The sequence below is a fragment of the Bos grunniens genome, chromosome 8 (genome assembly GCF_055505025.1).
Source record: "Bos grunniens cultivar Pamir isolate PY7600 chromosome 8, Bosgru_T2T1.0, whole genome shotgun sequence".
In the NCBI taxonomy this organism is placed as follows: domain Eukaryota; kingdom Metazoa; phylum Chordata; class Mammalia; order Artiodactyla; family Bovidae; genus Bos; species Bos grunniens.
In genome coordinates, this window is record NC_141172.1 from 22,037,413 (window position 1) to 22,053,638 (window position 16,226).

Genomic DNA, 16,226 nt, shown 5'->3' on the forward strand with positions numbered 1-16,226 from the left:
TCCCTTGCTTGGCAAAGGAACTTTGCAGATGTGATTAAGGTTAAAGACCTTGAGATGGGGAGATTATCCTGGATTATTCAAATAGACCTTTTCTGCCTTCAGAGAATCGGAAAGATGACAGCATGAGGATTCTTTAGCCCTCTGCTGCTTGCGCTGAAGACCAAGAAAGGGAGCCACAAGCCACGGACTGGGCATCCTCTAGAAGCTGGGAAAGGGAGGGGAATGGATTCTTCCCTTTTCAATCTGCTTGGACTGCTATAACAAAACACTCCAGACTGGGTGGTCTGTAAACAACAGAGACTTATTTCTCACAGTCCTGGTGGCTGGAAGTCCAAGATCAGGGTGTCAGCATGGTTGGGTGTCTGGTGAGAGCCCTCTTCTGAGTTGCAGTCTGCTGGCTTCTTTCTGTGTCTTCACAGTGTGGACTGAGGAGTTTTGTGGACCTCTTATTTATTTATTTTTCTGGTTGGTTTTGGTTTTTATTAACAGCTTTGTTGAGATACAATTCGCATAGCATATACTTTACCCATTTAAAGTGTTAACAGTTCAGTGATTTTTAATATATTAACAGAATTGACCATCACCACAATTTTTAACATTTTCAACACTCCCAAAAGAAATGGCACACCTTGTAGCAGCTACTCCTAAGTTTTTCCAAATCCCCCCAACTACAGGCAACCACTAAACCACATTCTGTCTCTAGACTGGTTGGCTGGGGGACATGACTATAAACGGGATCATTATGTGCTCCTTGGTGTGCAAACTAGCTCTAGGACTATAAGGATCAGGGAAGCAAAAGTCACAGCCTGGGAATGTTTGCCCTGCAGAGATGGAAAGTCCCGAGGGCAGGGAAGGCTACTGGTGTGCGGGAGTGCACAGGGGCAAGGAGGAGCGATGGGAGCTGCAGTTCCTTCTAACCCAGATCCTAGAGCTTCCAGGTGGAACACGTTAAGGTCCTGGGGGCCTGCAGTGGCCACAAGGGTCCTTTATCTCACCTTCCCTGTCAGCCTTAGCTCCGGAGGGCACAGTGTCCAATCAATTCCACAAACAAGGAAAATAGATCCCTGCTTGATGATCTGCTGAAGTTGCAAGCCATCCAGCTTGTGGCGAGATAGGCTTGACTCTCCAGCCTGCCAGGTGAAAGCTTGTCTGACCACATACCCTCCAAGAAGGCCCACCCCTGGAGTCCACTTAATTCCCCTAGCCGAGAGGGGGGTGCTCAGTCTCACATAGCCTGCCATCCTTACCCAAAGGACCCTGCCATGGCATGATTCAGCCTCGGAGCTGAGGGCTCCTGTCTCCTTTCAGCCAGGAAAGTCCCCACCCTTGGCAGATCCCTGGCAGTTACCACATAGGCCAAGTAATCAAACTCCTGCATTTTATTCTGTGGAAAGCCCCGGCCCTACCTAGCCCTGACCCTGTCTCCAGGGCTAGTGGAAGGTAGAGAAGCTCTGGGTGCTTGTGCAGGAGGCGTAGGGCACGGCCCAGGAACGGATCTGCAGGGTGTGGAAGGTGAGGGGTGGGTTGGGGCCCAAGGAGCCTGGGTTCAGGGACTCAGTGTGAGGCTCCATGACAGTCATGGGAACCGCATAAGACAGCATCTGGGGCTGGTCGTCCTGGCGTCTCACCGTGCCCTTGCCCAGCAGGTGCAGGATGCAGGAGAGAATGTCAGCACTGCCGCAGGTGGATCCCCTGCCAAGGCTGCTGACCAGGCCCCTGGGAGGACACGGGCCCTTCTGCCAAGCCTCCAGCACCAGGCAGACAAGCTGGTTGATGTGCAGCCCCTCATCCCCATGGGCTTTGAGGATTCGGATGATGAGGCAGTTAAGAAGGTTCCGTCTCTTCTCCAAGTTCCGGCCCTCTTCGTCCTCAGCTTTCAGGTATGTCTGAGCTGGGATGAGCCACACGTTGCCCCTCCGAGGCCTGGGTTCCTCGCTGCCGTCTCGAATCTTGAGCAACCCTGCTGGGGTGTCCTTTGTCTCATCAAGGTCCAGGGGGCCCCTTGAGGAAGTCAGAGGCCCAATTGCCTGATTCAGCATGTCTGGAGGGAGCCCCGAGAGGGCCAGCAGACTCTCCACAAAGACCGCCTTCAGCTTGTTGAAATGCAGCAGCAGCCACATCTGCACGGTGGACACATGCAGCATCTGGTCCCCAAACTGCAGCTCTGCCCGGCCCAGCCACGTCCACTGCAGTCGCCTTTGCAGGCCGCTCCAGGGCAGGGCAGCTCTGACACTTGTTGTAGAAGTTGGAGTATCAGTTCAAGGTGCCCCTCAGGTAGGCAGGCAGGCAGGTTCTGGGGTTGAGCGTGTGGCAGATGGAGGCGGTGGGCCAGCAGCGTGGTGACAGGACGAGCACAGACACTTCTGGCATCGCCCCTTCATAGTAGAGATCCTCTCGTACTCCTCCTCCCCCGCCATGCTGGCTGTTGCTGCTGCCGCCAAGGCCGCAGCTTCCAGCTCAGCTTCCTCCCCAGTCCCTCTCTCATGGCCCCTGCCACTGGCGTCACGGCTCACCTGTATCTTCTTCTCTGTGTCCTCCAGCTTCAGGAGTTCCTGATCAAGCCGCTGGAGCTGGTATATGTGGAGCTGGCGCTGCAGCTCCTCTGAGGTGCTCAGGCTCTGCAACATCTGCTGGGGGAGGCAGTTGGGGAAGCAGGGGCCGATCTGCTCCAGCACGGCCCCCTCCCACCAGCTCGAGCCCATGCCCAGGAGACGGTCCGCCATGTAGTGCTGGTAGTAATGCTTGAAAGTAGTGGCTATCTCCAGACCAGAGAAGATGAGGATGGTTTCCAGGCATAGCTGCAGTTGGGCCAGCATCTCCATTCCCCGTGCCCCACCGATCCAGCTGCCCTGGATCCGCTGGTCGATGTGTTGGGCAAACTGCTCGCTCAAGTGGCCAGCTCTGAGGAAAGGCAGCTTCAGCAGGGCACCGGCACAGCCATTCTGCAGCGCCAGCAAAAAGGCTGCCCATGGCCCAAACAGCTCAGAGCTCGCCTTCTGCAGATTACCGAAGTGTTCGCAGTAGTGGGGCACAAAGTCATCGTCCTGCCAGCATGAGGTCAGAAAACTGTGCACCTGCTCCTCCACCACCGCCCGCCAGTAGCGCGTCAGGTTTCTCATGATGCTGCTGGGAAGCCCCCGGGTGGCCAGGGAGCTCCAGTCGTGGCTTCTGTTTCTGCCCTTGGGCCTAGGCGAGGCCGCCACCACGTGGGGCGCTTTACAGGGCTCCACGTGCACCAGCAGGTGGGTGATGCGGCACATCCAGGAGGAGAATGCTGCCACGTGGCTCTGCGGGTTGTGGGCAGCCTCCTGACACTCCAGGTACTGGTCCAACAGCCAGCCCAGGGGGCTGACGCCTTCTTCATCAGGGCAGGTGATGTTCTGCACCAGGGGGCTGACCAAGGCCTCCCAGTAGGTCTTGCCCAGCGCCTGGGCAGCCTCTTCGTCAGGGAGGAAGCGACTAGCAAAGTTCTTCTCGTGGCGTAGGGCCCCGTTGAGTCTGGAGCTCAGGTGCAGGAGTCCCCTGCGGTCCTCCGCGATGTCCTGGCTCCAAGCCTGCACCTGGACCATGTAGAAGAGGCGCGTGTGGCGGCACAGCTGCTCCTGGAACACCAGCCAGAACGTGGGCTTGGGGCCCAGGACCTCCAACCCCCAAATACACGTGTCAATGCCGCCCTGTTGGCAGCGCTTTATGCGGATCTGGATGATGGGCCAGATGCGGCTCAGGTTCTCCAGGAGGACCACCTGGCTGGCGGAGGACATCACGTTCACCGAGTTGAGTTCCGTGTTAAGGGAGGTGGTGCTGTCACCCCCGAACACCACCACCCTGGCCGGCATGTAGCTCAAGTCCTCGCTAGCCACCAGAAGAGCCAGCTGCCTGATGAGGATGCCCTGCTGCATGTGCAGGGTGATATGGTGGGAGCCGGCACTGCTGTTGGACTCCCAGTAGGTCTTGGGGTTGCGGTCCGTCAGCTTGCTGGCCCAGTGCAGGTTGGACAACACCTCCACCTTCTCCCAGCACTTGTCCTCCTCCACCTCCATGCTAGAGCCCTGGCACAGGTATCTGAGGAACACATTGAAGAAGGGGATGTTGATGGGGTGCTGGGTTCTTCTGTGGTCTTCGATCTGGCCCAGCACCATCTGGATACAGCCTCCCAGGATGTTGGTGGTGAGCTTCCGGTAGAGGTGGGCATGCTTCTCGCACTTGAACACCATGTCCCGCAGCTCCTGAGCCAGCTCCAGCTCTCCCAGGTGCTTTCCCAGGGCCTTGGAGATGGCATCCCAGGCTCCCAGCTGATTGAGCACCACGGCATAGTCCCTGCTTACGGAGGCCAGGCGGTGCAGGAAGAGGATCAGCTCCTGGAGCACCTCTTGGTCAGTGTTTGGGGACCGCAGGCAGGCCATGCAGGTGTCCATAGCTTCATGCCAGGGGAGCAGTAGTGCCTCAGGGAAATCCACCAGCTGCATCAGGATTCTCAGAACAGCCAGGTGCAGGGGCTTGTTGGCGGCAGGAGTGTTGAGGCTCCGCATGAACACGAGGAAGGGCTGGGGCTGCCGCTGCAGTTGCAGGAGGAGGGGCTTGGCCTCTCCCTGCCAGGGCCCCCTCTGAGCGGAACGCTCCCTCCAGATCCAGGAAGATTTTCCCAGCTGGACCGAAACCCTCTGCCAGATGCTGCAGCGGTGTGTTGGAGCCCTGAATTGGGGCTTCTTTTGCTTCCACTCTGGCTGCGTCAGCTGATTCCTGAGGCCGGGCCCGGGCTTCCAGTAAGGACGGGTGGGCCGGCTGCCCTGCCAGGGCCTCGGGCTGTACTTCCTGTAGACGCGGCAGTTGAGCACATCCCTGAGGGCGCTGTTGTCAAGTCACTGTGGCAGAGCCAGCAGCAGGTCTTGGGCCACCTCCGTGGGCATAGCCAGTTCAGCCAGGATCTCGTCATCCAGAACCTCCCTGTCCAGGTTCTCCTGAAGGATCTGGAGAACCTCCTGATGGTTGGGGCTGTCCAGCTTCTTGAAGAAGAAGAGGAGCTCCCACCACTCGGCCTGGGTCAGGTGTTCACTCTCCTCAGTGTCCTCGTCCGCAGGCCACACGTAGGGCACAGCATAGAGCTCGGTCATGGGCTTCCAGTGCCAGTACGGCAGGGCTGTACCCATGGCTGCACTGACCACTGCCCCCTGGTACTCATAAGCAGCCTCAACCATGTTCTCAATGTCTTCCTCAAAGCCCAGAATCTCCAGCATGTGCCAGTACACCCAACAGGTGTGGCCTGTTGACTCCAACAGCACCTGCACGGGGGCACACCATTGTTGCTCTGCCGGAATTTGCCCTCGTCGCCCACGCTGATCTCATAGTCATCCAGCATCCACACTCGCATGCCTGGCTGCAGTGCATCCCGCATGTACAAGGCATAGGTATTGCCACTTGCGAACTCAGAGCGAGGTCGAAACCTCCTTGACCTCCTGCAGGAAGGCAAGGCCTGGGCAGATGGGAGCCCTGGGCCCTCATCCACCAGCTGGGGCTGGAAGATGGAACCAGAGGGCTATCCTGAGGACCCCTGTCTGCTCCAGGCCTGGTCCCAGCACATGGCCTGCACCAGCTCTGAGATCAGCGTGCCCACAGCCTTGCTGAACTCCAGCTCCAGGCGACCCCTCTCCCCACTCAGCTCCTCAGGAGTGGAGTGCGGGGCTCCTGGTTCTGCAGCAGTGTCATTCAACTGATCCAGGAGGAAGGTGACATGCAAATAGCGCTTCACCAGGGAGAAGAGCAGCCTTCCTGGGACCTGTGGCAGCTGAATGCTCTCAAAAGACAATGGGTGTTCAGAGAGCATGGCCTGTGCAAACAGTGCCAGCAGAGCACAGCAGCTGTCAAAATCCAGGCGTTTCTCAATGGCCTCTTGCTGGCTTAGTGAGAAAAGGATCTGGTTCCAGGTCCTAGCATCATGGGAGGCCAGGGTTTGAATCATCCAGCCCACGCTCCAGCGAATCGATAATCGGGACTGCTAAGCATGTGCATGAGCAAGTCCAGGACCTTTGGGTCTTTGAAGACCCCGGTGAGGGGCTCAATGCTGGCATAGGCACTGAGCATGTGGACAGTGTGGAGCAGAGGAGCGGGAGGAATGGTGCCCACACATTCCTCCAGCTGCCGAAGTGCCCTCTGAATCAGAGACTTCATGTCGGTTTCCATCTCCCCCAGCACGGATTTGTCCAGTGCTCCAGCCTCCCCTGCTGTCTCCTGGGAGGGCCCGATGACCTGGCCATCCTCACCCAGCATCTTGTGGCAGTTGGCATAAATTTCATCATTGGACATCCATAGCAGGATGTGCTCAGCCTTGCAGTCCACGTGGTTGGAGCCCCCTTCCCCATCATCCCCACACCGGAGGATGAGCCAGAGGATCTGGTACTCAGGATGCCCATCATGGCCCACTCGCTGGCGGATCAGCTCGTCCGGATAAGCGTGCAAGTCGGGCCCCAGGGGCACCCTGAATTCCCTGTAATGGAGTTCCCCCACCATCTTGGTACCTCAGAAGTCGATGGGGGTCCCAGCATGAGGCCTGTCCTTCACCAAGCTAGGAATGTGGCACAGACGATGGCAGCGGCGCTGGTGGAGATTTGGGCTCTGCCTGGGCCCCCAAAGGGGTCGAGGTGGACTGTGGACCTCTTTTAGAAGGACACTAATTCCATTCATGAGGGTTCCTCATGACCTAATTGCCCTTGAAGGACCCACTCCCTAATACCATCACACTGAGGGTTAGGATCTCAACATATGCATTTTCAGGGAACACAAACATTCAAGCCACATCACTCCCCTGGGCAACAATGGAAGGAATGTTGTTCTGCTGATACCCTGATCTTAGTGAAGTGAGAACTATGCTGGATTTCTGACTTACAGAACTATAAGATAATAAATCTGTATAGTTTCAGGCCACTAAGTCTGTGGTAATTTGTTACGGCAGCAACAGAAAACTAATACAGCATCCCATAGGGCATTTAGTTGAAACCTGGAGTTCTGGAAGTGCAGCCTGATAACCATCAAATCAGGCTTTCTGTGCTCTACACTGCACACCCAGAAACATGCACATCTCAGTCAAGTACTGTTTTGATGAGTGCATCTGGTATGTCTTCAAATGTCCTCCTCAGCTATTTAAAAAGTGACTCAATGAAGTAACCCAGCTGTCCCACCCAAGAAGGCAAACCTTACATTCCCAGAGGTCCATTCAGTCACTATCAATTGTGACCCCAAAAATCTCATTTTCTATTCAGGTCACAACCTAAAAGCAGAGTCTGAAGACCAAAAAACACATGATATTTACCAAAGTTTAGCCTCATAAGTGGAGAGAGGAGAGCAGCCCAGTTCACAGGAGGATACTGGTGGTTTTCTCCAACAGTTGCTATGGGTTTCATCACAACTTTGAGAAGGGAAGGGGGCACAGATTCAGGGCCTGCAACAGAAAGGAAAAAAATAATAAAACACCTCAATAGCATCATGAAAGTGAAAGATGCCACTTGCCCTCCTTTCTACTCATTTCAAAGGATTTGGTATCACAGCTTCAGCTGTGTTCAGGCTTTCAATTCTGTGCCCTTAAAGTCAATCCTACTTGCTACAGACTTTGCTCCCTCTATTCTCCTTTCTCTTATTTGTTTTCAGTCTTTCCTTCTTGTCTGGATAGGAATGTTCCACATTGCTAATTAACTCTCTTCCATGCTCTCGCATATCTTTTCATTGAATTTCCTAAAAAGAGTAACTTACTCTATGTTACTGCCTTATCGCTCACTCATTCCTTAATCTACTTCCAGAAGAGGAGATAATTACTGCCACTCAGGTCTATCCCCTTCTCAGGATAAGGGTCACTTTGGTCCCTGAGGCTCTAAATGGTTACACTCTGTCCCATGCACTCCTTGCTGCTGCTTCTCCTCAGCTTGTGCCGTGGCTGACGGCAGGTGAACACACAAAATAGCTAATCCATACTTTAACCAGCTATCTAAGACACAGCACCATGACTTTAGTGATAAATTCTTAAAAAAAATTTTTTTTTTTCAGGTGGGAGGTAATTTGAAATTGAAAAAATCAGATGCTCTAGCAGTTTTGAGTGGAGCCATAAGGTAAAGCCAAGGTTGGAGTAGCCAGTGAGGATCATGAAGAAGTGAAGTTACAAGGAGGTCAGAAATGATGTATGAAAAACTAGGAGACCAAGAAGGAGAAGTAAAAGCAGCAGCAGGATCAATATAGGCAGCAGAAGGCAAATGAGCATTAGCAGAAAGAGAAGCAGAATTAACAAAAGGGGGAAAAAAAAAGCAGGGGTGGAGTCAGAAGACAAAGCAGCAGACACCAAAATAGGGGAAAGCCAAGATGAGGGCAGGGTGAGCAAGAGGAAAACTGCTACAGAAAGTAGTGTGGGAAAAGGAAAAGTACAAGAGAAAGGAGAAGCAGAGGCAGGAGAGCAGCAAAATCAGCAGACTCTGAAAAGTGGGAAAGCAGAAGTGGGCACAGAGTCAGCAAAAAGAGAAACAGGTGCTGAAAGGAGAAACATGGGAAAAGGAGAAGCAGAGGCAGAATAAGCAGAAGAATCAGCAGACCATGAAAAGCGGGAAAGCAGAAGTGGGCACAGAGTCATCAAAAAGAGAAACAGCTGCCAAAAGGAGAAGCATGGGAAAGGAGAAGCAAAGGCAGAAAATGCAGAAGAATCAGCAGACCATGAAAAGTGGGAAAGCAGAAGAGGGGACAGAGTCAGCAAAAAGAGAAACAGCTGCTGAAAGGAGAAGCATGGGGAAGAAGAAGTGCAGGAGAAAGGAGAAGCAGAAGCAGAACAAGCAGCAGAAGCAGAACAAGCATCAGAATCAGTATATCATGAAAAGTGGGAAAGCAGAAGTGGGGACACAGTCAGCAAAAAGAGAAACAGTTGCCAAAAGGAGAAGCATAGGAAAAGGAGAAGCACCAGAGAAAGGAGAAGCAGAGGCAGAACAAGCATAGAATCAGTAGACCATGAAAAGTAGGAAAGCAGAAGTGGGAATAGAGCCACAGAAAGAGAAACAGCTGCTGCAAGGAGAAGCATGGGAAAAGGAGAAGCAGAAGCAGAATAAGCAGCAGAATCAGCAGACCATGAAAAGTGGGAAAGCAGAAGTGGGGATAGAGCCACAGAAAGAGATACAGTTGCCAAAAGGAGAAGCATGGGAAAAGGAGAAGCACCAGAGAAAGGAGAAGCACCAGAGAAAGGAGAAGCAGAGGCAGAACAAGCATAGAATCAGTAGACCATGAAAAGTAGGAAAGCAGAAGTGGGGACACAGTCAGCAAAAAGAGAAACAGTTGCCAAAAGGAGAAGCATGGGAAAAGGAGAAGCACCAGAGAAAGGAGAAGCAGAAGCAGAACAAGCATAGAATCAGTAGACCATGAAAAGTGGGAAAGCAGAAGAGGGGACACAGTCAGCAAAAAGAGAAACAGTTGCCAAAAGGAGAAGCATGGGAAAAGGAGAAGCACCAGAGAAAGGAGAAGCACCAGAGAAAGGAGAAGCAGAGGCAGAACAAGCAGCAGAATCAGCAGACCATGAAAAGTAGGAAAGCAGAAGTGGGGACACAGTCAGCAAAAAGAGAAACAGTTGCCAAAAGGAGAAGCATGGGAAAAGGAGAAGCACCAGAGAAAGGAGAAGCACCAGAGAAAGGAGAAGCAGAGGCAGAACAAGCAGCAGAATCAGCAGACCATGAAAAGTAGGAAAGCAGAAGTGGGGACACAGTCAGCAAAAAGAGAAACAGTTGCCAAAAGGAGAAGCATGGGAAAAGGAGAAGCACCAGAGAAAGGAGAAGCACCAGAGAAAGGAGAAGCAGAGGCAGAACAAGCAGCAGAATCAGCAGACCATGAAAAGTAGGAAAGCAGAAGTGGGGACACAGTCAGCAAAAAGAGAAACAGTTGCCAAAAGGAGAAGCATGGGAAAAGGAGAAGCACCAGAGAAAGGAGAAGCACCAGAGAAAGGAGAAGCAGAGGCAGAACAAGCAGCAGAATCAGCAGACCATGAAAAGTAGGAAAGCAGAAGTGGGGACACAGTCAGCAAAAAGAGAAACAGTTGCCAAAAGGAGAAGCATGGGAAAAGGAGAAGCACCAGAGAAAGGAGAAGCAGAAGCAGAACAAGCATAGAATCAGTAGACCATGAAAAGTGGGAAAGCAGAAGAGGGGACACAGTCAGCAAAAAGAGAAACAGTTGCCAAAAGGAGAAGCATGGGAAAAGGAGAAGCACCAGAGAAAGGAGAAGCACCAGAGAAAGGAGAAGCAGAGGCAGAACAAGCAGCAGAATCAGCAGACCATGAAAAGTAGGAAAGCAGAAGTGGGGACACAGTCAGCAAAAAGAGAAACAGTTGCCAAAAGGAGAAGCATGGGAAAAGGAGAAGCACCAGAGAAAGGAGAAGCACCAGAGAAAGGAGAAGCAGAGGCAGAACAAGCAGCAGAATCAGCAGACCATGAAAAGTAGGAAAGCAGAAGTGGGGACACAGTCAGCAAAAAGAGAAACAGTTGCCAAAAGGAGAAGCATGGGAAAAGGAGAAGCACCAGAGAAAGGAGAAGCAGAAGCAGAACAAGCATAGAATCAGTAGACCATGAAAAGTGGGAAAGCAGAAGAGGGGACACAGTCAGCAAAAAGAGAAACAGTTGCCAAAAGGAGAAGCATGGGAAAAGGAGAAGCACCAGAGAAAGGAGAAGCAGAGGCAGAACAAGCAGCAGAATCAGCAGACCATGAAAAGTGGGAAAGCAGAAGAGGGGACAGAGTCAGCAGAAAGAGAAACAGCTGCCCAAAGGAGAAGCATGGGAAAACGAGAAGTGCAGGAGAAAGGAGAAGCAGAGGCTGAACAAGCAGCAGAATCAGCAGACTATGATAAGAGGGGAAACAGAAGGGGAAACAGAGTCAACAAAAAGAAAACCAGCTGCAAAAAGGAAAAGCATGGGAAAAGGAGAAGCTAAGGTAGAAAAAGCAGCAGAATCAGCAGACCCTGAAAAAGGGAGAAATAGATGTGGGGCAGAGTCAGCAAGGGAAAGCCAGTTACAAAAGGAGCCTAGAAAAACGGGTGGTGTATGCAGAATCAGCAAGAAACGTAGAACAATTAGTAGAAGTTGAAAAACAGGGAGAAGCAGAACCAGAAACAGAATCAACAAAAGATCAAACAAGTGAAGAAATGAGAAGCATAGGGAAAAAGAGAAACATATAAAAATGGACAGAGTTTGAATAGACATTTTCCCAAAGATGGTACACAAATAGCCAAAAGAGATATGAAAAGATGCTCAACATTACTAATCAACAAAAAATGCAAACCGAAACCACAATAAGACATCAGCTTATAAATATTAGATTGGCTACTATTTGGAAAAAAAAAAGAGTGAAAAGAAAAAAATAACAAGTGTTGGCAAGAATGTGAGGAAACTAGAACCCTTATACGCTTTTGGTGGGATTATAAAACAGAAGAACCATGATGGAAAACAGTAAGATGACTTCTCAGAAAATTAAAAATAGACCTACCTTATAACCTAGCAATCCCACTTTCAAAATTGAAAGAGTTTCAAAGAGACATTTGTATGCTTATATTCGTACTATTGACAATAGCCAAGAGCAACCCAAATGTCCATTGATGGATAAGTGTATAAACAAAATGTGATATATACATAAAGTGGAATAGTATTCAACTTTAAAAAGAAAAGAAATGCTGTTATATGCTACAATGTGTCCTCAACTTTGAGGACACTATGCTAAGTGAGATAAACCAGTTGCAAATAAGACAAATGCTATATCAGTTCAGTTGCTCAGTCATGTCCGAGTCTTTGTGACCCTGTGGACTGTAGCACGCCAGGCTTCCCTGTCCGTCACCAACTCCCAGAGCTTGCTTAAACTCATGTCCAAGGAGTCGATGATGCCATCCAACTATCTTATTCTCTGTCATCCCTTTCTCCTCCTGCCTTCAATCTTTCCCAGTGTCAGGGTCTTTTCCAATGAGTCAGTTCTTCGCATTAGGTGGCCAAAGTATTGGAGCTTCAGCATCAGCCTCAGTCCTTGCAATGAATATTAAGGACTGATTTCCTTTAGGATGGACTGGTTTGATCTCCTTGCAGCCCAAGGGACTCTCAAGAGTCTTCTCCAAGTGAAAAACATGGAGTGAAAGTGAAAGTTGCATCCGACTCTTTGGAACCCCATGAACTGTATGGAATTCCTAGGCCAGAATACTGGAATGGGTAGCCTTTCCCTTCTCCAGAGGATCTTCCCAATCCAGGGATCGAACCCAGGTCTCCCACATTACAGGCAGATTCTTTACCAACCGAGCTATCAGGGAAGCCCGTTCCTCTCCAACACCACAGTTCAAAAGCATCAATTCTTTGGCGCTCAGCTTTCTTTATGGTCCAACTCTCACATCCATACATGACTACTGGAAAACCATGGCTTTGACTAGATGGACCTTGGTTGGCAAAGTAATGTCTCTGATATTTTTTTTGTTTGTTTTAAATATTTTTTTTTTTTCGTTTCATACATGACATTTCACATGTTTCAATGCCATTCTCCCAAATCTTCCCACCCTCTCCCTCTCCCACAGAGTCAATATGGTGTCTAGGTTGATCATAGCTTTTCTTCCAAATGCTATGATTTCACTTAAATCCAGCAAGTAGAATAGTCAAATTAACAGATAGGGAAGGTAGAATGGTGGTTACCAGGATCAGGGAAGGAAGAAAGGGTAGTTCTTGCTTAATGGGTACAAAGTTTCAGTTTTGCAAGATAAAAACATTCCAGAAATTAGTTTCACAATGATGTGAATATAGTGTAATCCTATATAAACGTATTCTTAAAAATGGTTATGATGGTAAATTTTATGTTTTTTATACTTTAAAAAAGTTAGAAAAAAGGGGGGACTTTTGGTTTTCAGTTCTACATGTAAGAGCTTGGCAATTACCACTCTATTATAAACGTAAAAAGCTAAACAGACGGAAGAATCAACAACTCTCTTGGATCCTTAAGAAAGGGAAGAGCAGAGGGCAAGACGTTGTCTCCAAAACCAGAGAGACAGATGAATACAGGGAGTCATGGCTTATCTGAGCAGAAACTCAGAGTGGAGAATGCTGCTTGAACAGTGCTGGGGCAGGAAGATCTGAACTACCTTTTGTGAAATGCTGGAGGCTCTATGTAGACAAGTCCTATGCCAACAAATTTGATAACCTAGATGAAAGCTATCTACAGACTCAACACAATACCTATAAAATTTCAACAACTTTTTTTGCAGAAATGGAAAAGCTGATTGTCAAATTTATATGAGATTGCAAAGGGGGCCCAAATAGTCAAAACAATTTCAAAAAAGAAAAACTTAAAGGACTCACACACATACCAATTTCAAAACTTACCACAGAGCTATAGTAATTAAAACAGAGTGGTACTGGCAAATCTAAGGATAGACATGTATTAAAAATGGAATAGAATTGGGAGGCCAGAAATAAACCCAACATTTATGGTTAACTGATTTTTGACTAGGGTGCTAAGAGCACTCAATAGAAGAAAGAAGGTGTCTCTTCAACAAGCACTGCTGGGATGACTGGATATTCACATGCAAATAATGAAGCTGGATCCCTACTAATACTAATACCATACAGAAAAACTAACTTAAAGTAGATCAGTGACAATATAAGAAACTATAAAACTCTTGGAAGAAAACATAAAGATAAGTCTATTGATCTGGTCATGGATTCTTAGGAATGACCAAAAACATGAGCAACAAAAGGAAAAAAATAAATTGGATTGGGGGTGATGAACACTGTTCTGTAATTTGATACTGGTGACAGTTGCATAATATTGTGAATGTACTAAATGCCACTGAATTGTAGACTTCAAAATGGTTACAAGGGTAAATTTTATGTTATATGCATTTCAGCACACACACACAAACACAAAAGAAGAGAAAGGGGTGAAGCAGTCTTTGGGAGGAAAGGCAGGATCCATGATACGATGCAGCCCTGGCAAGGTAGACAGAAAGAGCAAGATGAAGTCTTGATGCCTGATATCTTCCTGCCTCTGATACTCTGAGGGCTGAGAATAGTATCTGTCCTTGTATTTCTGAGAAACCTATGAATCCTTGCAGTAAATATTGAGTCACTTGAAGCGAGTCACTGTTTTCTATAATAAAAAGCACTATAACATAATTTCTATCACTGCCTACACTCTTTTACTCATAGGTTCACAGACTACTTATGCATTGATGACTAGTAAACACATCCTTCTAAGCCAGGCCTTTCTCTGATGTTTAGGAACTTCAGCTATCTCAAGGATCAGCATGTTTTCTTAGTCGTCACCAACAAACCTCCTTATCTTTGCCTCTGCTGACTTGGGAAGGTAAGATTAGTAGTGTGCTTTCCAGTGCTGTTTGTCTCCCTGCCAACAAACACTTTTTTGCTTTTTGAAAATGTTAAAAGCTCAATGCCCCTGCCACTCTTCTATGCTGTGTTACCAGTAACTGGTATTCCACCTTGTGATATAATACTAGGAGTTCAGGAGATATTATCAGGGAGTTAACTATTGCTATTACAAGAAGAATTTCTAACCAAAAAAAAGTAAATATATTCATAAACACATTCACTTATTCAGCTAAGGATCTACTAGCTACCAGACAGTGGAAACTGTGTCCAACATGGCAGAAGAAGTCACCGTGGAGCTGACATTCTAGTGAGAGGACGAACAGATGAGGAAAAATCAGGCATGAGTAAAAAAAATGCTGTGATAGGAATTACCTGGTTGGGTATTCACATAACTGTATACTGAGTATATACACGTGGTGACTGTCCACACACAAAGTTGGCTGCAAACTGGGGTCTTTGATTTCACAAAACAACAATAACAACAACAAAATTTAAGATGCTTTTTGGGGGACTTTTGGCTCACAATTCACAGAAATAGTCTGATGAATTGGCAGATAGTGTAGTGACAATCTGGGCATAGAATTATTCTTCTGTCCTATTGAGGACATAAATCCAGTTCTATATTGGAAATCTTTTAATTCATAAGCAGATTTCTATTAAATTTTTTCTCAGATCAAGTGTTTTTATAATTATATAAAATTATATCCCAGTTCCTTCTACAGAATTCACTAGGAAATTTGAACTTTCCAGAGGATCTAGAGAATCAGGGAAGACATTAAACCTGTCCTCTAAACCAGGTCTCAATGTGAAATATGACTATTTTCTAGATCCTTTATTGTTTAGGGGCTTCCCTTGTGGCTCAGCTGGTAAGAAATCCGCCTGCAATGTGGGAGACCTGGGTTCAATCCCTGGGTTGGGAAGATCCCCTGGAGAAGGGAAAGGCTACCCACTCCAGTATTCTGGTCTAGAGAATTCCACGGACTGTATAGTCCATGGGGTCGCAAAGGGTTGGACACGACTGAGCGACTTTCACTTCACTTCACTTCACTTTTTGCTTAGACAACGAACTCTCCCTTGACAGGACAACAAAACTTTCACCAGTACCTGCACATCACTGTCTACACACTTTGTATGTTGTTTCTACACTCTTTAGAACTGACCTAATATACAAGGTTTCCTGGTGGTGAGAGGGTAATAGACAGGAAGGCCAGCAGTCTCCAAATGGAGGAAACAGGCTGCAAGCCTCAGATATTTCTTATCTCTCTCTTAATTGGCAGGAGGAAACCAATAAGTGTTAGATTTTTTCCCCTTCTCTATACAAATTTAAAAGGAAGTATCTCTTAAAATTCTGTGTTGCCATGATGACACCTGGCTCCACCTGAACTTTTCTCAAACCTTGAGCTAACCAATGTGTTTTTCTTATGGAAATGTTTGTCTTAAGGTATGTTAATGAACTATGTCTTTACCCTAGACTCTGTCTTTCTTCAAGTCAGTTCCACCTAAGACTCAGAACCAATTTGACAAACCTGTATGTTTCACTCATACACTGTTCTCCTAATCTAATCATTTTATGGCCTGGGATGACTCACCTGGTGCCAATGTTATCTCAAAATGCATGTTGTGGGTGAGGGGCCTGGTGCCACTCTCAGTTTTGAGAAATCTCCTTTCTATAATTAACAGCTTGCTAGTAGGAGAAGGCAATGGCACCCCACTCCAGTACTCTTGCCTGGAAAATCCATGGATGGAGGAGCCTGGTAGGCTGCAGTCCACGGGGTCGCTAAGAGTCAGACACACCTGAGCGACTTCACTTCCACTTTTTACTTTCATGCACTGGAGAAGGAAATGGCAACCCACTCCAGTGTTCTTGCCTGGAG

At 48.3% G+C, this 16,226-nt stretch overlaps 1 protein-coding gene and 1 pseudogene across 5 annotated transcripts in view; both read right to left on the reverse strand.

Moving 5' to 3' along the window:
- Positions 1-16,226, reverse strand: part of FOCAD (focadhesin) — a 303,578-nt gene that overhangs the window by 19,352 nt on the left and 268,000 nt on the right. For all 5 annotated transcript variants that reach the window (XM_086414321.1, XM_086414322.1, XM_086414319.1 and 2 more), the window contains one exon: positions 7,304-7,432. In XM_086414321.1, the coding sequence (XP_086270447.1) occupies positions 7,304-7,432 (129 nt within the window). The remainder of the gene's footprint in view (positions 1-7,303; positions 7,433-16,226) is intronic.
- Positions 1,364-6,651, reverse strand: LOC147366830 (cullin-7 pseudogene; annotated as a pseudogene).